This window comes from Meriones unguiculatus, chromosome 8, assembly GCF_030254825.1.
Source record: "Meriones unguiculatus strain TT.TT164.6M chromosome 8, Bangor_MerUng_6.1, whole genome shotgun sequence".
Classification (NCBI taxonomy): Eukaryota; Metazoa; Chordata; class Mammalia; order Rodentia; family Muridae; genus Meriones; species Meriones unguiculatus.
In genome coordinates this window covers 81763704-81788375 of record NC_083356.1, presented here as the reverse complement: position 1 = coordinate 81788375, position 24672 = coordinate 81763704, and the positions used below count along the sequence as shown (strand labels likewise).

Genomic DNA, 24672 nt, shown 5'->3' with positions numbered 1-24672 from the left:
CTTTCCAAGTCCACTGATAGGGGGGACCTCCTCCCCATTCATCTGATCCTGTTTTATCAGGTATCTTCAGGACTGGCTGCAAAGCCTTCCTCTGTGGCCTAACAGGACTGCTCCTCCCTTCGGGGGTGGGGGGCACGGTGGAGAGGAGGGAGGGAGGGACTGGGAGGGAATGAGGGATGGGACACGGCTGGGATACAGAGTTAATAAAATGTAACTGATAAAAAAATAATAATAAAATAAAAAAAGTGACAAAAAAAGAAAAAAAATAGACTTAAATATCAAAAAAAAAAGTACTCCCTTAATTCAAGGATATTCAACCCCTGCGTCTTGAGCCTTTCGAATGAACATTCACAGTGATCGCATATCCAGCATATCAGCATATCAGACTGATATGCAATTGATTGCATATTGCAATTGATAACTAACAATTGCAAAGTTACAGTTGTGAAGTGGCACAGAGTAATTTTATGGTAGGGGGTCATCGCACCTTGAGGAACTGTATTAAAGGGTGGTGGCATTGGGAAGGTTGAGAACAAGTACCTTAGTCTTCTGGAACAAATTCTTCTCTATGTAGCATTTTATAAACAACACTAACTTTTCCTTTACAGTCTGTAGACTGGTGAAACTCAAGATAGAAATGCTGGCGTATCTGACACCTTTGGAATGTTCTGCTTCATAAGGGAAGATGGAGGAAACTCTCCGAGGCCCCTTTTGCAGGAACACTAATCCCACTCAGGAGCCTAGGGTCTTTAAAACGTGACTAGTTCCCAAAGGCTAGTATTTAGTAGGGTTACATAAGACAACCGTATTCCTGGCTTACAACTGGAGAACATCACTCATCTCACTGATACCATAACATCCTGTTCTGTCAGGGGAGTTTGATGTTATAGTTTGTTATTTCCAAAGTAGCTGTGTCTCCTGTGTCCACACAAACTTGGAAATCTTACTTGGAAATTTCTTTCACAGCATATGAACTCTTTTGACTTTCCCTGGATTTCTTATTACTAAAATCAGATAACTAAAGTATCCAAAGAGGAAAATCAGAAATGACTGGGTATACACCTAAACAAGATTCTATTTCCACTAATGAAGATAAAATTAAATACCAGAAAATTACATAGAGAAGAAAAGTCCATTCTAACTACTCTATCAAGAAACCATAAATTCAGATTTAGTTCCCATTTTCTATTAATTGTTTCCTTGAAGATATATTAGGAAGATGGTGTTTTGCCAAAGAAAAGACTGAATATACCGTGTAATAACAAAACCATGATTGATGAGAAGGTATTTCTGATATTGAGATTTTGTTCATTTTAGTAGTTTTCTCTACTTTTCAGCTTGTTTCCAAGTGCTTTAATCTTGTGTAGATATGATTGTTGTGCACATATTTTAACCACATTTTGGAATTTATACTAATTTACCTATTTCTGTGAATAACCATGTTTGTAATTACAAACTATAGTTCATCAATGAATGGCTCTGTATGTAGTGGATAAACTAAAGAATTCTAAGCAATTATGTTGACTCTTCCTGTTCCTTTAATGTTATGTCCTATACTGAGGATCCTCATTATCCAGCTTTCATTAAACCCAAGGTTGAGTCACACCCTAAGTAAGTCCTGAAGTTGTTTTATAGCTCTCTAGTTTATTTTGATGGGCCTGTTCTCTGTAAGTTAAAAATCCAGACCATACCCCATATAGGGGTAGATTCATACACTGAAAAAAAAAGTAATCGTAGTGTCAGCATGTTACTAGGGAAATAACATAAAATATATTGAGTCTTTATATAAAGGTTAAAATCACATCACCAAAGAAAGAGATGGTTATATCAATATATAATTGCCTTAAAGCTTATGGAAAATTTATATATTTTAAAAAATTTAGCATGAAGGGAAAGCAGTGTAATAACAACCCTTACTATTAAATAATAGTTCTAGAATCTTTTGTTCATGATATGACACTGTATTTTAGCACTTTTGAAAAAACGTAGTCCTTTAATTACAGTCCACTGCAAAGTTGAGGCTTCACAAAATGTTCTTCTGTTTATAGTGTAATAAAAATTAATGACAGAAAGCAAAATACAGTTCAGTTAATATAAAATATTTCTGAACCACTAAAATGAATTGAAATTAACTGTCATTTATAAAACTTTTCAGAACTGCAGTATCAATCATGCCTTTGAGTTTGGGGCTTTGAATAGGACATACTTTGTTAAGCTGTATGTGAGTTCCAACAAATGATTTTGTTTTATTACAAACATCACACATTACCCATACACTTGAAGTATAAGAATTTTAAGCACTATTTTTATTTGAGTTCTTGGTCATTTTCAAAAACACCATTCTCTCAGATATAAGCCAGGAAACAACAGGTATGTCCAGAGGTCCTATGGCCACAAGCTCTTCAAGGCTCCTATTTGTAGACTAGGACATCAGAGTCTTTCTTGTTTGAAATTTAGCTGAGGTTAAAACAAAGGTATATTGTTTTTAATTAATTTGTTTTGCAAAAGTTCAGTAAATCTAATACCTGTGTGTGCATTAATGTGTGTAAGGGTGAATGAGGGTGTGTGTGTGTGCAGGCAATAGTTCGATATTTGTGTCTTCTGCTATCATTTTTGTTTAGTATTTTGAGATGTGGGTCTCTTAGAGATTGCTGATTCTTCTATAAACATGGCCAGTAGACTATACGGATCCTCCTAGTTCCACCTCTCTCCCATTAAAGGAGTTCTAAACTCACACAGTGACACTTGTCTATTGTCTGCTGCTGGGGATCAAAGTGAGGTCCTTGTGCTAGTGAGGCAAGCACTCCTAACCACAGAAGCACATCCTTAACACAGGGGCCTTTTTGTTTGTTCTTTTTATTGTTTTTAAATCAATTATCTCCTTACTTCAGCTTTCCCACCAGGACAACCCGGGACACATCGGGAAATGCTTGTGTATTGCACTTCTTTTCTGTTTTTATTTCAGAAGCATGTTCACAATTTTGCTATTGGAATTCTAAATCAGATGCCTGATAATGGGAATTCTGGCAGATGGATGTGACCACTAACCCCAGCAATCAAGTGTAAAGAGCGAAGATGAAGGCAGCAAGTGAATTTATTGTTCATTTGGCCATGATTTATCAGGAGTGCCATCTATGATATTGACATTGACTCTGAAGTCCCTTAGAGAAATGGGCAAGAAGTATGAATATTTAAGCAATATTGGCCAAACTGTGTCCTATATATCATTTTCTCAGTTCTGGTCACACAGAATCATATTGGTGTCAGGGAAGTCAGGGAATTCCCACTGCAATGAGGTGTGCAGGCAATTCTCTCTCTCTCTCTCTTTCTCCCCCCTCTCTCTCCCTCCTCCCCTCCCCCCTCCCATGGAATGTCAGTATTAAAAGACCATCAGTGGACAACATCCATTAAAGGCAGAGCTCCTTCTCTGGAAAGAGTAGTTTACTGCTGTTATAGCCCGGGTGATGAGAGTAGTAAATCGTAGTTTTCTGAGATTCCTGGGCATGTTAGTTTCTTTACCACTCTGAATTGTACTTCCCCACTTCTGTCTTGGAGAGACTTCTTCAATTTGGGGGAAATAGGCACACAATACCGTCCAGTGATTAAATGCTTAATATTTTAAAATATTTTCTTAAGATATACTTTAGTGGCAGATAAGATCACTTAGAAGCAAGAGTACTTGTTGATCTTGGAAAGGACCAGGTTTAGTTCCCAGGAGTCTTGTAGGGACTCATCATCATCTGATCTGTAACAACAGTTAAAAAGGATCTAACATACTTTTGTGTCCTACACAGACACCAGGCACATATGTGGTACACATGCATGCATGCAGAAAATATGCAAAAAAATAAAATCTTAAAAATATATTCCTAATATATATGCATGTAGAATGTCATAGCTTTTAAATGTACTGATAGGTTGAAAAAATTTTTTTCCTATTGCCTCTGTAAGTTTGCATCACTAGAAAGGTCCAGAATATTTCAGAAATGCTTGAATGTGCATTTTACTTTGCACATGTTACTTTGGTTTATCAGAGATTATCATGGGAAGATCCATTCAGGGAAAGCCTATTTTAAAAATTAAAACACTATAATTTTTACAGTCTCATTCATAGCACTGTAGAAACCTTCACATTTATTAGCAGAATTTGTTTTTAGACTTTGAATTACTGAAAAGGTGATATCTGACTCATATGATAATTTAAAACATGATATAATATGCTAAAACATGATAATTTAAAAACGGATAAAAAGAAAAATGCATTAAGTTTTATATAAGCAATATTCCTAATGTATGTCAGGAATCTATATTACCTGAGAAAGTAGATGAAAGTGATACAAGAAATGCTAGATAAAGATGTACCACAAATCCATTCCACCTCTTAATAATTACTTAATTTAAAAGATCTCTGAATATAACATCAGTTTCTATACATATTATAAATTAGATACATTACAAAAGTTTAAACATGTAATGTTCCAGTATAGGTTACTGCACTAAGATGGTAACTGGAATTTTATTAGAAGAGTGTTCAAAGACAGCCTCCTATACTAGAATGCCAGGCCTTTGTTCTATGACATGTGCTGAATCAATAAGTTTGTTCTTGGTTACAAAATGACCTCACTGAAGAAACATTGTATGTCTGTTTAGTGGATAGATAGCTTTTCAATTTTCCAATATATAGAAGCATTGTTTAGCTTCATTGTTCCTGGAATTTCTTAAGGCTTGTAATGTTTTAGAATAGATTTTGGATTAATTTATTTGATATTTATTATGTAGCAGTATTACTTAACATTAAGCAAGATTGTGTAAAAGGCAAGGAAAATGTTTATTAGGGAGAATAATGAATACATATTTCATAGGCTTTGTGGATAAAATTGTCTTTAAAAAAGATTATTCAACAGCTCCTAAGGGGGCATGATAGTGACAAAGAGATATTCTGCCACTGAGCTTACTTTGCATCAGGGCTGTTTTGTTTCGTGGTACTATCTATTACTTCCTCTCCCCTCCTTCTCTGAAGATTTGTATACCCTGGACATTTTTTCCACCTCTGACTCTTTGTTAATCTTAATGAACTGGGGAGCATGATCCTTCAACCGATTGGCCATTGTCATGAATATTTTGTTTTCTCTTGCATGACAAACCTCTTTTCCCCCACATCTAATTCTAGCATCTCTTTCCCAAACCTGTGAGTTTTCCTCATCCTGTTCAATCTCACTTAATGCCTTCTAATGCTCACTATTTTCTTACTCATTTCATTCATTTTGGCTGTCATCCTAAGCTTTAATTCACACCTTATCTTCATTCCTGTGTTTGTTCCTTTCTAGAAACATAATAAGGAAAATGGTTATTTTGGAGAATTTTAGAATATGGCACTAGTGATATTCTCTTTTGAAAATTATTGTTTGAGTCTGGCTGAGCTGTTGGAATGTTTGCCAAGGCTACAGGTGGGTTTTGACCCAGAAAGGGATACACTGGATAACATAGGAAACATGAGATACTAATTGGAGGGCTCTAATTTTCCTACATGTGAGGATTTGCTCTTGCCTACCTCTGGAAGGCTGTCACCTTAATTACATTACCATGATGTTAATATGCTTCATGGAGCATTGACAGAATATGTGATGGTGTACAAGAGAAAAGTCTGAAAGGCTTGTTCCTTCTTTCTCCCCCCATGCCAAGTTCATCTAATAGTGGGCACTCCTCTTTTTGGGTAGCACATTCTTTCTCAGCTGTGTTTTTTAACAAACTCTGGTTAGAGATATTAAGAAAAAAAAATCTTTACCTCATTCATGTCCATTTCAGTGTAGACAGTGCCTTTGTTAAAATTTCCTGTGTCTGCCTCAAGAATGCTATCTATTGTAAAAGAAATGGTATAGGTTAAACTCCAGAAGAAAAGCTACATTTTTTGTACAGTATTTCATATACAGAGGCACATGTTGTATGTTGATGGTATTGGAAATATGGCAATGGATGAGTCTTGTTGTATAGTGTTTAGGTACAACAATAGATCATCTGGAGGAAGAGTCTTGTAGAGTGTTTAGGTACAACAATAAATCGTCTTGAGGTATCCCTATCCTTGATCTCAAGCTGTACCACAGAGCAATAGTAATAAAAACAACATGGTACTGGTATAGAAATAAAATGGTGGATCAATGGAATTGAATAGAAAACCCAGAAATAAACCCACACACCAATGGATACTTGATTTTTTTACAAAAACAGCAAAACCATATAATGGAAAAAAGACAGCATCCTCAACAAATGGTGCTGGTCTAATTGGATATCTACATGTAGAAAAATGTAAATAGCTTCATATTTATCACCCTGCACAAAATTAAAGTTCAAGTGGATCGAAGACCTCAACATAAAACCAGACACACTAAACCTGTTAGAAGAAAAAGTGGGGAAGAGCTTTGAGCTCATTGGTACAGGAGACAACTTCCTGGACAGAACACCAACAGCACAGGCTCTAAGAGCAACAATCAATAAATGGGACCTCATGAAACTGAAAAGCTTCTGTAAAGCAGAGGACACTGTCATCAGAACAAAATGACAGCCTACAGATTGGGAAAAGATCTTCAACTCTATATCTGACAGTGGGCTGATATCCAGAAAATATAAAGAACAGAAGAAGTTAAAAGGCAATAAATCAAGCAATCCAATTAAAAAAATGGGGTACAGAGCTAAACAGAATTCTCAATAGAGTAATATGGAATGGCAGATAAACACTTAAACATGTTCAATGTGCTTAGTCATCAGGGAAATGCAAATCAAAACGACTCTGAGATTTCACCTTACACCCATCAGAATGGCTAAGATCAAAAACTTAAGTCACAATACATGCTGGAAAGGATGTGGAGAAAGGGGAGCCCTCCGCCTTTGCTAGTGGAAATGTAAACTTGTACAACCACTTTGAAAATCAATTTGATGCTTTCTCAGAGAATTAGGAATAGTGCTACCTCAAGATCCAGCTATACAGCTCCTAGACATTTATCCAAAATATGATCAAGCATACAATGAGGACATTTGCTCAATCATGTTCGTAGCAGCTTTATTCATAATAGCCATAATCTGGAAACAACCCAGATGTCCCCCAACTTAGGAACGGATACAGAAATTGTGGTACATTTACACAGTGGAATACTACTCAGTATTTAAAAACAAGGAAAACATGAATTTGCAGGCAAATGGTGGGAATTGGAAAAGATCATCCTGAGTGAGATATCACAGAATCAGAAAGACACACAGGGTATATACTCACTCATAAGTGGATATTAGACATATAATATAGGTTAAACATACTAAAATCTGTACACCTAAAGAAACTAATCAAGAAGGAGGACTCTGGCTAAGATACTCAATCCTCATTCAGAAAGGTAAAGAGGATGGACAAAAAGAGGGAGAAAACAGGGAACAGAACAGGAGCCTACCACAGAGGGTCTGTGGAAAACTCCACCCAGCAGGATCAAAGCAGATGGTGAGACTCATAGCCAAATTTTGGGCAGAGTGTATGGAATCTTATGAAAGAAGGCAGAGATAGAAATACCTGGAGGGGATAGGATTTCTACAAGGAGAGCAACAACACTGAAAAATCTGGGCACAGGGGTCTTTTCTGAGACTGATACTCCAACCAAGGACCATGCATGGAAATAAGCTAGACTCCATGCACAGATGTAGCCCATGGCAGCTCTGTATCAAAGTGGGTTCTCTAGTAATGGAAACAGGGGCTGTCTCTGACATAAACTCAGTGGCTGGCTCTTTGATCACCTCCCCCTTGAGGGGCAAGCAGCCTTACCAGGCCACAGAGAAAGACAATGCAGCCAGTCTTGGTGAGACCTCATAGGCTAGGATCTGATAGAAGGGAAGGAGGATCTCCCCTGTCAATGGACTTGGGAGGAGGAGCACGGGAAGAGATGAAGGAAGGAGGTTAGGATTGGGAGAGGATGAGGATGGGGGCTATGGCTGTGAATCAAAGTGAATGAAGTATAATTAATAGAAAAATTAATTAATAAAAAAGAAAAAATCTCTACCATATTTGTGTTCACTTCAGTGTAGACAGTGCCTTTGTTAAAATTTCTTGTGTTTGCCTCAAGAATGCCGTGTATTGTAAAAGAAATGGCATAGGTTAAACTCTAGGGAAAAGCTAAAGTTTTTGTACAGTGTTTCATGTAAAGAGGTGCATGCTCTAATGTTGATGGCATTGGGGATATGGCAATGGAAGAGTCTTGTTATATAGTGTTTAGGTTCAATTTGAAAGGTTTGTCACCATTACAGTATGAGGAGATTAATGTTTCAATTGCATTAACTTATGAAAGAGGGGGGCAGATTAACCTTAACAGATAATTTTATTAAGGTATTTCTAAATAATACACAAAGCATAATCAACAAATGCATAAGCCATAACACATACAATAATAATAGAAATCAGATATAATCTGTAGTTCTCCCTTCATTTGATTCAATTTTAAAAGCAACTGCATAATCTGATGATTATCCTCTCTACATAGCCAACTAACCTGGGCCCACGGGAGTTCAGAGAGCCTGAGCCACCAAGCGAAGCACATGTGTATGAATGTGCTACACATTCAAAGCTACACATATGGATCTAATAGTCTGCTTGGTCCTCAAGTGGGTCCCCTAACAATGAGAGTGGGGGCTGTTTCTGACTTGGACTCTGCTTCCTCCATCTAGATCCCATTATTCTAGCAGGGTTGCCTTGTTTTGCCTCAGTGAAGGAGGAGGCACTTAGTCATGATGTGACTGGATGGTGTACCAGCATGATTTGGTATGCTGGGGTCGGGGGTGGGAAGGGAGAAGAGTAGGCACTGAGGTAGTCATCAGGATGTAGAATGAACAAATAAATTAATTAATAAAAAATGCTGATAAATGCTATATAACCATTTCTACCTAATAAATTACAGAGGCTGTGAGTTGTCCTGGTTGATTTTTATGGTTAGCATTCATCATGTCATAAGCAAACTTATAAAAAAAAAACATTGGAACTCACAGGTCCAGAGGTTCGGATCCATGACTGTCCTGGAGGGGACATGGCAATAGACAGGAAGTCAGGGCACTGGAACAATAGCTGAGAACTTACATCTGATCCACGAGCAGGAGACAGAAAGAAAGAGAACTAATTGGAAATGGCAGCGGCCTTTTGAAATCCCAACCCCATCCTTAATAACCCACCTCATTCAGTAAGCCACACCTCCTAAATAATTCCCAAATAGTTCTCCAACTGAAAGCCAAGCATTCAAATATATGAGCCGATGAGGGAATCTCATTCAAATTGCCATATAGGTATAAATAAAATCTTAAAATAGAATTTAGGGATAATAAGGCAGTAAGACTTGAGAAAAAATCCCCAACACGAACTTAGTACCGGTAACACCAGGATTAAGCAGTTGGAAAGATGGAGGTTGACGCTCTCCACCCAACCATCCTTGGTAAACAATGAGCTTCAGTTTAGTGAGAGAACCAGTCTCAAAACTAAGGTGGAAAGTAATAGATGGAAAGCACCAACATTGTCCTGTGGCCTCCTCATGCATTCACACAGATGCAATAAAGACATGTGGGGGCACATTCACCATTCCCCCCCACACACTAATGAATAAATAAATAATAAAATAGTATGTGAATATAGAAAGTCGATCTTACAGGAGAAATAAGAGGCTAATCAGAACAGCAGTAATGGAATGTCCACATGGCATGGTGCAGCAGATCACGCTGATTATGCCAGCATCTCAATGTACATTCTATAACACTATTTTTCAAAAGCAAACATTTTTTATACTTTTTGTTTCTTTATAATCAAACTCAAGGCAGAAATCTGACATTAACTCAATGGCAGGCTCTTTGACCTCCCCACACCCCGAGGGAGCAGTCCTGCTAGGCCACAGAGGAGGACATTGCAGCCAGCCCTGAAGATACCTGATAAACCAGGGTCAGATGAAAGGGGAGGAGGTCCTCCCCAAGCAGTGGACTTGGAAGGGGGCAGGGAGGAGACCAGGGAGGGAGTGTGGGATTGGGAGGGAATAAGGGAGCGGGATACAGCTGGGATACAGAGTTAATAAAGTGTAACTAATAATAAAAATAAAACAAAACAAATATGGAACTTGGATGTTGTTATTAAAAAACACACTTGTTTAGCCTGTTGGATGCTATCCAGAATTTAGTAGTCTAAGATATCATGACAGAGTGTCCCAAGAAGCAAGGCTGCATCAAAGACAGAAATACAATTTGGTGCCACCTTTTCATTTACCTCTTTGATGTAATGTAATATAACTATGGATAAGGACAGTATATTCTTCAAATTAACTGACAGAGAAAACTACAAAGTGAGCATTATTTTGATAATTTTTTTTGCCAAATATCAATTATATTTTTCTGAAAGAGACAGCCAACGAAAAGAGAATTAGAAGCCTAGTGTTGGAACAAAATATTGGAAACGCTTCAACAGACAAGGCCACTGTACAGAACAGAAACTTAACTGCAGTAAGCACTTTAGAATTGCCTTTAAACGCATATTAATCACACAGTGAGCTACAGTCCATCTTCATTTCTATTTTTCTGTTTTTTTCTGTGGCTGTTGAATACCTGCAAATAAATGATTCCTTAAATTTCCTTCTCTGATTATATCTTTTTATTAAGCCATAAAGTTCTCTCTCTCTCTCTCTATATATATATATGCATACTATATTTGTGTTTAAAAGGATAGATATATAATTTTGAAAAAATATTTCTACTTTTGCCCCTACATTCTTGCACATTGCTTTGTTAGAGTTCAGTGTTTCTTTATACCTTCACATTCTCCGTTGACAGTTTGTCATTTCCATTTTTTGTCCAATTCCACTGTCCATTCCATTTCTTGTTACTCTGATGTATATGTAAATGTATGTATGTGTATGTTTATTGTGGTTAAAGATATTTTTCCATTTATATGCATTAATATTTAATATATATATGCATATATACATCTGTACATACATATGTATAAAGTAAAATTAATACATGAAGTATTTTCTTCATTTATAATCAGCCTAGTTTCTTATGTTGAAATAAGCAATTAATTCAAATATGTTTTATGTAATAAATATAGTTTGAAGTCTTCTATGTTGATGGAAAAATAAACACATTTTATTTATGTTCATCATAGTATAAATAAACACTTAATTAGCCCTTCTTAGGGAGATCCAGATCCAACAGGTGAATCCTCACAATAGTTGGTGTAGGAGTAATTCATCTTGATTTCCTGTATTTTTTCTTGATTTCTGTTGTGATTTGTGGCCCTATGGGAGATGTCCTGGTCCCACAGAAGGCCAGCTAGATGAGCTAGATGGTATCAGGTAGATTAGACCAGTTTCTCCCATGTAAACACAGGTTGGAATTTTGGCTTCCTTTTCTCTGTACATAACAGTAGTGTTTGGTGGTGTTTGAGAAGAAAGTACATTTAACAAATGGGAGGCTTAGAGTTTGTTTACAAAGCAAACAGTGCCAATTCTGTTCTGCATTGTCAAATAGGAAATTAAAACAAAAAGACAATTTAAGAATATGGACCCCTTTTCTTCATTTTGACCTGACTTTTCGGTGTGCATTTAGCTATATTTCATCTGGTGGAAATAAGATTTTGCTTTGCTGAACTAAGTGATTTTTAACTTTTATCAACTGCGTGTGCATGTAGACTCTCCCCACGGGTCTCCACTTCCAACATGTGGGTTCACAAAATTCAAACACTGCTTGTCAGGCTTACTGGCAAGAACCTTTTATGGGCTGAGCCACTTCATAGTCCCTGATGGCCATGAATTTATGGTGACTATTTAATAATTGAAATTTCTGATGATGGTCAGTCTTAATTGGTTGTCCAGCAAATTGCCCACATCTGGAGATGATTACAACCCTGTGTGGTCAGGTTATTAAACAAGCAGACTTGCAGCCTGAGCTTATGAGCTTAAGAAAACCTTTGGTTTTCTTGCTCTGTCAGCTCCATCATTTCAAACGTGGTGCGGAGATGGTGAAGTGTTTGGATCTTAGCAGCAGAGGAAGTGATTCAGATTCAAACACCAGCGAGATTACTCATTCATTTAGACAACCTCTTCTCTGTCCAATCAAGTATTGCAAGGGATACTTTACAATAGAGTATTGGCAATATTACCAATACCCCACTGCGGTATTACAGTGCTCAATATTGCTTGTATGTAGGACTGAGGGATGCCTGTTGTGCTAAGAAATGTTAGTTTAGGCTAGTTTCTGAAGCACTCCTGTACTTAGCAGTGTCGATAAGTGACAGTCCTGAGTAGTGGGAAGGATTATGCCACTTTCAAAATGCCAGCTGGTGCTAGTTGACCAATAGCATCATCTTTGCACAGAAATAAACTGAATCTCAATAGACTGGCAGTTTAAAGTGATGATTAAATTTTGCGCCCATATTTAATGATATAATTAGTTGCTTTGAATCTGAAGAGATATAAATTGAATGTTTCTAGCACTTCACAATATTCTGCAGCTTTATTTTATTTAAAGTTTCACAACTTACATATTCTTATCAAGGACTCATAATTACTGTCTATCATCATGAGTTACCCATTATAATTTTTATCTTTTTGAATTGAATTTTTGAAGCAGAGAGAGATGAAACTAGTTTGTGCAAGTAATTTGTTTATGTGATTCTGTATTGCTGTGTGCTTCTCATTCTTCTACCCAATCGTACTCGTCATATTTAGAGACGTGTTCTGTGTCTATATGAGTGCAGGGAGAGGTAAGTTCCAAGGACATATGGAATTAACATCAAGATTCAAATGTGTAAAGTTTCTAAATTTTTCTCAAGTTCTTCCTTCTTCATATACACAGTATCTTGTCCAGGTGCATTTTTGGATAGATCCCTCAGTGCTGAAACTAAACCGTTTAACCTGATTTCTTTTATTTTGTGATTGAATCATAGTAAATTCTCAGGTTCCATTTGATTTATCCTAAAACACTATATATCAGAGTTTTAAAATGTTTTCTTTTTGTTACCAACTCAATTCAACCCTGCACTTTAAAGCAAGGCCCTATATTTCCCTTAAAGTGATAAATTATATGGAAATTTTCGTGTTTTGTCAGTTGCTATTGAACATGTCAAACATTAATTTTCAGTCACTAAAATCTAATAAATGAAAAAGAAAGTATTTCTGGAGTTGTGCCAATCGTACCAACTAACTTACCCTTAAGAACGTTTAATAATTAATAGCCAAAATTATTAGAATGTTTGTACATATCTGAAAATTTTTTGATCTTGATTTTTTTATAATTTTCAGAAATCAGAGACTGAAAATATATTAACATCATTTTTGGTGCTGAAGTATTTGAACACATACAAAACAATCCCTCATCACAAAAACAGGAACCTAATCAGCACCAAAAAATTTTTACATTTATTTGCCACTAGGACTCTGGTATGGCCTATATGAAAAAAAATCAACATTTGTGATGGTCACCCAGTGTTTATATTTAGATCCTTTCTTATAATGAAAGTCATAATTACAAACTAGTTTTAAACAGCAGCCAAATGATATCATAGTCATAATAACTTGTTATCTGAAATATTTTCCCTTCACTCTTAGATCATCTTCAGGTAAAATCAATCATAAAAATCTGAATAACTTAAATAAACTAAAATGCTTACAGTAGTTTCATGGCACTCTATTTTCAGAGAGTAGATGCATTTCATCTTAGAAATGTTATGTAATCATTTTATGTGGCAGAAAACTAATCAATGAACTTAAGAAAGAGTGTAAAAAGCTACTGGTTGAGGGATGTGAAACACACACACACACACACACACACACAATCTCCACATTTTGAATTTTAAAATATTGAACGCTACTTGTTTCTGCTAAAGCGGCCTTCCTCAGACACCGAGCTTGATCACATTCATTTTTCTTCCCGGTTGGTAAGCCAAGCTAAATATGAGCATAGTGAACCCTGGTGCCTGATCTTGCTTTCTCTTAACCCGTAATAAAGAACCTTGCCAACCGGACAGGTTGTCATAGCAATTATTCAGAATTTTTGTAGCAGTAGTATCTGTCAGCCCATGCAGTATTGAATATTTTAACTGGCAGTCTGCCAAGACTGAACATTAATCTTACCATCTCCTGTTACAGTCCCTAATCAAGATATTCCAGGGGTGATTGCACTAACCTTGTTTGAAGACTACCTCTACTGGACAGATGGGAAAACCAAGTCACTCAGCCGTGTCCATAAAACCTCGGGAGCAGACAGACTCTCACTGATTAACTCATGGCATGCCATCACGGACGTCCAGGTGTATCATCCTTATAGACAACCTGATGGTAAATATTCTTTCCGCGATTTCCATGATGCATCAACATCTTCAGTGACATTTCATTGTTTTCATTATTTCAAGATATAATGTAATTTCATTCTTGATAGGAATGATCAGATCCTATTGCTTAGCTTTATTTTGTATGCTGAAGCCAGTTCATATCAAGTGCTACTATTGCATGGTGAGATTCGAAGCTTAATAATAGCAAAAAGATTTATCCGTTCAAATCCCGTTAAACTGAGTTGGAAACAATGCATGTCATCAGAGAAGTGAAAAATTATACCCTTAAACTAATTCATTATAGTAGAGCTAACAGGTCCTTAGTTATTAGAATGCTGGCTAGAAAGAATTCTATTTTAATAGTTTGGGATTCCGAGATTGCAAATATCCAACGTGCTTCATAAGATTCTCGTTGAAAAAAAAAAGTTTTAATTGCCTTTCTGTACCAAAAGGCAAAACTTTATGCTTTTTGATGTGGTTCATTGTTTCATTGCTTTATTTACATTTATATTTCTTAGCATATATATGTCTTCATGCCAAATGCTTCTGGTCTTTGTTTACTTTTTGATGAGCAATTATTTTTAACTAACATGCTTGGTTTTGTAGAAAGCATTTAAAATTAATGAAATAAGAGAGTAAATAGTATTTATAAAATATATTCATAACTTTACTAACTTCAAATCCAAAGGTCTATCCAACTATAAATTATGATACTTGAAAGTTCAGTCTGATAGGCCATACTTCATTATTGGTCTTGATAATTTTGTTTTGCTGTCTCTTTCTCATCTGTAGTCTCCAAACATCTTTGTACCGTAAATAACGGTGGTTGCAGCCATTTGTGCCTTTTAGGCCCTGGGAAGACCCACACCTGTGCCTGTCCCACCAACTTCTACCTCGCAGCTGATAATAGAACTTGTTTATCCAACTGCACAGCCAGTCAGGTGAGTTGAGTTCTGGAATCATCTCCTGGGTTGTTTGTGCATGTTGTTATTAAGGATCAGGCTGAGTTTGCTTATGAGCATAAGTCATTTTTTTGTTTGTTATTAAGTATAGTGAAATGAGTGATCATTCTAGGCACTGCACAGAGGGTCACAGAATAAGAGGAAAGCAATTTAATGCAAATGCTTAAAATAGGACTTGCAGCATTAGACCAAATAGAGGCTAGAAAGAAAACATCAGGAAAACAAAACCAATTTTACCAAGATTCAGAGAGAATTATGACTCCAATCCTGTGTGCAAGATCAGAGGACATTTTAAACAAGTCAAGAGGAATTGTGATAAAAGAATGATATATTAAAGATGGATAGAGTTTAAACAATCAAGTCAGCTTCTGGATAATCAACCCGGCCTCATCATTCCACCCTGCAAATGCAAAGAAAGTGTAAATTGAATAAAGAATGATTGGCTTTAATTAGTATATAATAAAATAATTTATTTATAAAAACACCCATCAAAATTTGCTTATTCTCAATGTAGTTATTCCAGAAAAAATATCTACATAATGATAATTAGGTGTGTGGAGTTGATTTTATTACTTTTTATTAAATTTTGTTAAGTAGTCATATGACATTAAAAATTGCACTTTGTTACACAAGAGTAAACACTTTATTTGATTTGAGATCAACTTGTTAAATAATTCAAAGATATTTCTTTAAAGACAAAACTTATTCTGAAGGCACAGCTGTACTTACCATACAATAAGTCAGAGTTTGTAGATGTTAAAGGCATTGGTTCAGTGACAGACATTCTCCTGGCTATTCCTCTGGCTCCGATTCAAGCTTATGGAAACATCTGGGCTTATTCCCTCAATTTTTGGTGTGTTACTTTTCTCATCTTATAATTGGGATAATTTTCTTAAGTCATTTTCTGATGCTGTGTAAGAGAATTCCACTAACATATGAATTCATAAAGAAAGCAAGTTTATCTCATATTTCTGGTGGCTCTTAACTCCAAGACCAAAGCCTGTGAAGGTGCTGGTGAGCAATCCGGAGAGCATAGTAAGAGAAGCCATGTGATAACACTGTTATTATGTATGCATTAACGATTATGTTTTTACCTTTTGTCATGATTATATATTTATAATATTTTAAATTTATTTTGTTGTCTTTTTGTATTTACTTTACAAATTTATTTTTATTGTCTTTTTGTATTTACGTTACATCACATGGGTGTCCCCTCCCTCCTCTCCTCTCATTCCCCACCTTTCTCCCCTTCCCCTTCCCATCTTTCCCCCCAAAAGGGGGAGCTCCCCACCCATATCGAGTTCACCAACATATCAAGTCACATCAAGACTGACCATATCTTCATCCCCTGAGGCCAGGCAAGGCAGCCCTGCCAGGGCAAAGTGCTCCAAAAGCAGGCAATAAAGTACATGATAGAAACAGCCACTCCTAACCCCTCCACTGGCCAGACAGAAAGACCTAGTTACCCATCAGCTAGCTGTGTTCTGGGGGCCTAGGTCCAGACCATGCCTGCTCCTTGGATGATGTCTCAGTCTCTGAAAGCCCCCATGGGACTGGGTTAGTTTTCTCTGTTGATCTTTTTGTAAGGTTTCTGTCATTTCCAGGTCCTTCCATCTTTCCCCCAAGACCCTGGAGCTCCCATGCTTGGCTGCTAGTCCCAGCATCTGTCTTGATCAACTGCTGACTGGAGCCTCCCAAAGGACAGTCAAATTCGGCTCCTGTCTACCTGCATAGCAGAGTATCATTATTAGTGTCAGGGGCTGGGGTGGGTCTCAGTTTGGGCCAATTACTGGTTAGACTTTTCCTCAATCTCTCTTCCCTCTTCTTCCCTGCATTTCTTGTAGTGAGGGTAATATTTGGACCACAAGGAGAGCCTAAAGTAAGGTGTGGGATTGTCACTAAGAAGAGGAAATAGAATAGAGAGATGAAGTGAATTAAGAGAGAGAACTGGGCAGGAGATGGATGGGGAGGGAACAAGGGTGGGAATCAGGTGAACAAGGGTGGGAGGTGAGAGGGTTGGGAACAAGAAGGGAAACTGAGGGGGTACATCTCTTCCTCAAGCTGGAGGCTTGCAACAGGGTAAGATACTGGGAGGACATGGGTGTGACTCTAGCTGAGACTTCTAACAGGGAGGGACATGATGACTAAAGTGACCACCTTCTAGTCAGACAGGACCAGTGGAAGTAGGGAACCAACAACCCATCAACAAAACCTATTTGCATTTAATCATCTGGGAAATGCAAATCAAAATGACCCTGAGATTCCACCTCACACCTATTAGAATGGCTAAGATGAAACACTCAAGGGATGATGCATGCTAAAGAGGTTGTGGAGAAAGAGGAAGCCTCCTCCAATGTTGATGGGAGTGTAACCTTGTACAACCACTTTGGAAATCAATCTGGTGCTTTCTCAGAAAATTAGGAATAGTGCTACCTGAAGATCCAGCTATACTACTCCTAGGCAAATACCCAAAAAGATGTCCCACCATTCAATAAGGACGTTTGCTCAACTATATTCATAGCAGCTTTATTCATAACAGCCAGAGTCTGGAAACAACCTAGATGTCCCTAACTGAGGAATGGATACAGAAAGTGTGGTGCATTTACACAATGGGATACTACTCAGCAATCAAAAACAAGGAAATGGCTGGCTCTTTGATCACCTTCTCCTGATGGGGGAGCAGCCTTACCAGGCCACAGAGGAAGACAATGCAGCCAGTCCTGATAGGCTAGGGTCAGATGGAAGGGAGGACGATCGCCTCTATCAGTGGACTCCGAAAAGGGCATGGGAGGAGATGAGGGAGGTAGGGTGGGGGTGAGAGAGCATGAGGGAGGGGGCTACAGCTGGGATACAAAGTGAATAAACTGTAATTAATATATATATAATAAAAAGTTTAAATTTTAAAAATACAAGGAAATCATTAAATTTGCAGGCAAATGGTGGGAACTAGGAGAGATCATCCCGAGTGAGGTAACCCAGAAACAGAAAGACACATATGGTATATACTCACTTATAAGTGAAAAATGAATTAAAAAAAATCCAAATATTTAATAATGTGGTCTTAACTACTTAGGTTATTTGCTGTGTTTCAATCTCAAACTCACTGAAAGTTAATGTTCTTTTGTTCAGTGGTTTCTACAAAAGAACTACAATTGAGAGGTTTTTCTTTTACAATACGAGAGGAATATGAGGAAATGACTACAGAATCAGCATGGTGACTAGTACTGGCAGCATACTTGTTCTTGGAGTCAGAAGACAAACATATACGTGTGTGTGTGTGTGTGTATACAGGCTAATATATATATATATATATATATATATATATATATGCAGGCTACTATATATGCCTGCCTGCAGATATGTATGCATATATATGTATACTACAAACTTTAAGAAATACCAATATATATGTCTATTTATACATATATGTATCAATTATTGTGCTTGGTATTCCTTTTAGTTTTCTCTTTTTGGGGGGGTTGGAAGATTTCCACTGGCTTTGGTAGGAAGAACGTAGTTTGGACAGGATGGAGCACCACTGTTTTAGGTTTCTGTTTCAGCAGTACATCTTCCTCTTCTTTCTGGACATTGGATGAAAGAGTCTTCTCTGCAGCAAACAGGTCAGGTTTTGGAGATGGAGCCCTAAAGAATGCGTCTGTCTCCTTATCTAGTTCCCATATCTGACAGCAAAGTCATATGGAAATATTCCTTCTTTTCCTAAGTTCACACTTGCTCCAGAATATTTCTCCAGTCTCCTCATTTACCAAATCAAGTATCTTCCCTTCTTTCCAACTGAATTATTCTTCATCAGTATCTTAATAGTACCAGAATAATACTACACTAACTCCTTAACATTATTTTTGCCATGAATGTTTGCTTTTCTTCCCTCTACATATTAGATTAGATCTCAGTGACTATAGGATTAAGGGCCTCACAGTTTTATTTTCTCCTTTCTGCTGTTTCAATACTGGATGTTCTTGTTCTAAGATTCCCAGAGCCTGCCACAAAATATCTCCAGATATACAGATCTCTTTAGGGAAGGAAATATGAATAGATAGATATGGATGGGAGGGAGGGTAGAATAAAAAGATTAAGTGGAGAGGGGGTGTGAGAAGGAAGTCAGGGAGAGAAAGCTAAAAGTAGTGGGCATTGCAGGGGTCAAATGGAAACTGAATTCGGTAGAAATGTGCTAAACTATATACATATATGGAGGGGATCTGAATCAAATCACTAAATACTGGGGTAGACAGTGTTTTGCCTGGCCATCAATTGTTCCCAAATGGGTTATATTTAATTGAGCTGCTGGCCAAAGGGCCCCTTGGGAATTCCCAAACAACAGGATGCTGCCAAGTCTATAGGTTGCTGTCTACATACTGACAGCAGGGCACTGTTGATAAAGACAATATATATACAATTTATTGAATATAGAGATGTCAAGCTGGTTGCAACATAGACTCATTGCCCCTACATTCCAGCTTCTTTAATACAAAAAGGTACTTAGTATGCCATGCAAAGAGAAACATACGCACCAAGTTATCCACAAACTCTTTGTCTAAGTGTTGTACTACATGAAAGAGATGCTAGGCCCATGGCGAACCATAGCTTACGGTAGTAAGCAGCCAATAATGGATCTGATTTAATGGTCACTCTAGCATATGGAACCACACCCAGCACTGGTTAGGTGACCAAGAACTTTAGAATAAGATATCCCAGGGACCTCGGGCAAACCCGAAAAGTACTGGTCCCAAACACAAGGGCACCCACATTTGTAAAAGAATCATAACTAAAGCTTAAATCACACATAGAAACCCACATATTCATAGCAGGAGACTTCATTACACCTCTCTCACTAATGGACAGATCAGTGAAATGGAAACTAAACAGAGAAAAGAAAATGAAACTTACATTAATGAATGAATTGGACTTTACAGGAATCTATAGAACATTCCAGCCAAACACAAAAGAATAACTCTTCCTTTCAGCACATCACAGAACCTTCTCCAAAATTGACCACATCTCCAGACACAAAGCAAGCCTCAACAAATACCAACAAATTGAAATAACACCTGGTATTCTATCAGACTACCATAATCAAAGCTAGACTTCAACAGAAACAATAGAATGCCTACAAACTCATGGAAACTGAACAGCTCTCTACTTAATGACCACTGTATCAGGTAGGAAATAAAGAAAGAAATTAAAGACTTTCTAGAATTCAATGAAAATGAAGGCACAGAATCACGTATGTGACACAATGAAAGCAGTGCTAAGAGGAACGTTCATAGCACTAAGTGCCTTCATAAAGACAATGGAGAGAGCTTTATTAGCAACCTAACAGCTCACCTGAAAGCTCTAGAAAAAAAAAACTTAAGCAAACACAGGAACAGCAGGAAATTATCAAACTCAGGGCTGATATCAGTAACCTAGAAACCAAGAGAACAATACAGAGAATCAACAAAACTAAGAGCTGTTTGTTTGTGTAGAAAATCAACAGTATAGACAAACCTTAGCCAAACTACATAAAAGACAGAGTATCCAAATTAATAAAATCACAAATGAAAAGGGGACTATAATAACAGACACGGGGGAAGTCCAAGGAATCATTAGATCATACTTCAAAAACCTGTATGACACAAAATTGTAAAATATAAATGAAATGGTTGCTTTTCTTGATAGATACTACTTACCAACGTTCAATCATGATCAGGTTAACCATTTAAATAAACCTATAAAACCTAAGGAAATAGAAGCAGTCATCAAAAGTCTCCCAACCAAAAAGAGCCCTGGGCCAGATGGTTTTAGCACAGAATTCTACCAGACTTTCAAAGTCTTCCAAGAAGAAAAAGAAAAAAGCAACAATGTAGTGATAAATTGAGTCCTAATGACATTCTTCTATACTCAGGTTTTTGCCTTTTTCAACTGTCATTACAGAAGCTTCCTCCTGTAGCAGATGAAAACAAACATAAAGACACACATATAAACCATTACTCAGAGAGCGAACCTTAGAATACTCATCCTTAAATGGGATGTACCCTCAAATCCCTATCCTCTGAGCTTAAGGAATCCCTCAAAAGAGGATGCACAATGAATGTAAGAACCAGAGAGTATGGAGGACACCAAGAAAACAAGGCCCTCTAATTCAGCATGAGCAAAGTTCATATAAACTCACAGAGCATGAAACAGCATGAAGAGGGGTTGTCACCTGTTTCTTTGATCTTATATTACAGAGTCCAGTTTAGTGTTTTTATGGGATTCTTAAGTGTGCGAATGAGTGAATCTGATTCTTATGCCTTTTCTTGGGCTTTTTTTTAGACAAGGTTTCTATGTGTAGCCTTGGTTGTCCTGGAATCACTCTGTGGATCAGGCAGGCCATGAACTCACAGAGATCCATCTGCCTCTGCCTCCTCTCACCACCGCACCCCACTTCTTGGACTCTTTTCCTTCTTTTGGTTTGTCTTGTCCAACTTGTCCAATTTCAATGTGATGGTTTTGTTTTTATCTTTTATACTTTATTTTGTTATATTTCAAGAAAATGAATGAATGAAAAAACAAGCCACTACAGTCAAGGTTAACAACTCAATGACCTTGTATAGCTCCTGGGAGAAGAAAAGTTTGTTTTTCTCCAAAGGAGTTACGGGCCTCGTGTTCAGGAACAGTTGATCAACATGTGGACTCCACATGTAATTTTGTGTGTGCTTTTATTTGGTCATAGTTTGCATGTTTTTTGTTGTTGTTTTGGTTTGATTGTTGTGGGTTTCTTTGGGGAGGGTGTTGTTTTATTTTGTTTTCCTGGATTTAGGAAGTTTGTTGTATTGGGGTTTTTATTTTTATTATTTTTTTGAGAAAGAACTTAATGTTGGGTGTTTAGGGAGGGAAGAAAAGTTGGAAGGACTTGAGTAGGAGCAGAATATGCTTAAATATATTCAAAGTTAAAATGTTTAAAATAATAAAATATAATACAAAATTAAATGTATACAAGTCCTCAGATTTCTTTGGCTATGTAATCGACCCAGGGGGGCAATTTCACTCCCATTTCTTGCGACCATAACGTGAGGTAGGCTCATTCAAACAGTTGCTGAATCATCTTGAATTCCACGTCTTTTGCCAACATCTGTTATCTCTAATTCTTTCACTGTTTAAGGGAAACAATCCCAACTTAATTGGGCAGGACTCCACTCTGCCAGCCTTCTTCAAAATCTTCATGAATATCCATTGTCTCTGCAGTGATTATCTAGTTCATCCTCCCTTTGTGGAAGGTAGTTCAAAAGAGCATTGTCACCCACATGTTTTAGGGTTGTGGGCACAGCTAAATTCCTTGAGATAGAGGTTTTAAGTGCCCATCTGCTGTTCAAGACTCAGGACATTTCCTTGCCTTCCTTACTGATGTCCATAGTGTCATTCTTGGTTTTGTCCCTTTCTTAACAGCCTCAAAAAATTATCAGATAACGCTTCATTCTGTCAATTGTTTCTCTTAGCCACCCTTCTGCCTGTAGTTTCTCTACATTCCCAATGATTTCTCAGACTCAAATAGCTAATTAATTATTGTGTACAACATGGCAGCCATCCTCTACTTTATAATCAACTGTGCTCTGTAGTGACTGAGGAGAGTGTGACCAGACAAGCATCCTCTCCTCTCAAACTTGGGTGTGGATGCTTCCTTCAGCTCCAGGCTCACTGAGCTACTTCTCAAGCCCAGACTCTGCTACAACCTGCAGGCAAGGGGTGGGACACTGATGTTCTATATTTTTATTTTTAATGTTACTGAATTTAAATATAAAAATGAAGCCAAGAGATGAAATAGAAGAAATCTTTTAATAATACAGTGTTGACTATCATTTAGAGGTAATGATAGCATGCTTTATCATGATTTCTTTGATGCAAAGCCCTTTTACATTCTTATTAGTTTGAAATGAGAGCAGAATGTCTTATTATGTATAATTTTACCAGTTGGTTTTTATTTAAATCAGATATGTCTAGTGATTTTAAGTATGTGTTAGAAATTCCCCACTCTTACTTGAGGATACTTTGAAAATACACACAAGAGTTGGAATGATTTCACTAATATGTGCTGATATGCTGTAATGACTGGAAATATTTAATGTTCAGGGCAATTGCTTTCAGACTCAGACTCATCTCCCCAAAGTGTCAACTTTCTATAAAGGTATTTCCCCTCTGGTAATTTATGAAAAAACACAACAGACATGACCACACACTAAGCAAATTATAGAAAATCAGTTGAACAGAGAGATTTTTCCCTACGGCTAGTGATCTGTATTCCCTCCCACATTATAAAAAGAAAATACACTCTTGTATTTAAAATTCTATCCAGAATCGGCTTCATGCTATTCAGACACATTCAGCACTTGCTAACAATAAAGGCTTTCTTACTAAAGCAATTTCATTTTAAATTAACAAACAGATTTTATATCCATTTCTATTAAACATAATTGAACCAAAGCAATATTTTCATGTTATGGTTTTTCCATGCCAAGTCCTTTGCATGTAAATTGATGTATCACATTTCAGAAAGAAAATAACTTTTAGAAATATGTTCACCTAATATTTCCAAATCTGAATGAAAGTAATATTTTTTATATAAAATAAATAGGAAGATAGGTATAGTAACATACACTTCTAATCCCAGAACTTGGGAAGCAGAGGCAGGTAGGTATATTTGAGTTAAATGTCAGCCAGGTCTACATAGTGAGTTCTAAGGCAGCCAGTGAAAACAAAAACCAAACCAAAAATATAATATGACAACCAAAAGATATTGGCTATATGTATTTATTGTCCACTTTTAGTGATTTGATATCAATCACTTCAGAAACATGGGTTCTGTGTGCAGAAAATTTGCTCTCATTTAAAAATTTTAAATATTAATAAAAGGTAAATTATTTATATTGCCCAAGATCACTAAGGATCAAACTGACTGAGGCTTTGGGTGATTGAGTATAGTTGTACAAAAGTGAAGATGGCACTAGAAATGGTTTGGGGCATGGAGTACTCAGGGGGTAGAATGCTTGCCTCATGCATAGATCAATGCCCAGTGCCACCCTAACCCCTGAAATAGAGATGTATAGCTATAATCTAACATATGGGATATGGAGGCCAGAGGAACAGAAGCTCAAGGTTATCCTCAGCTATGTATTAAATTTGACAGAATCCTGTGCTAAATGAAAATATATCTCAAAATAAAAACAAATAAATGTTTTCTGGCTATTACAAATAAGGCTGCTACAAACATGGTTGAACAAATGTCCTTTTTGTGTGCTTGAGAATCTTTTGGATGTATGCCTATGAGTGGTATAGCTGGATCTTGAGGAAGCGCTATTCCTAGTTGTCTGAGAAAGCACCAGATTGCTTTCCAGAGTGGTTGTACAAGTTTAC

At 37.0% G+C, this 24672-nt stretch overlaps 1 protein-coding gene across 1 annotated transcript in view; it reads left to right on the top strand.

Moving 5' to 3' along the window:
• Lrp1b (LDL receptor related protein 1B) overlaps positions 1–24672 on the top strand; it is a 2037254-nt gene that overhangs the window by 1785249 nt on the left and 227333 nt on the right. Inside the window, exons 61-62 of the mRNA XM_060390094.1 lie at positions 14142–14330; positions 15116–15264. Of these exons, the coding sequence (XP_060246077.1) occupies positions 14142–14330; positions 15116–15264 (338 nt within the window). The remainder of the gene's footprint in view (positions 1–14141; positions 14331–15115; positions 15265–24672) is intronic.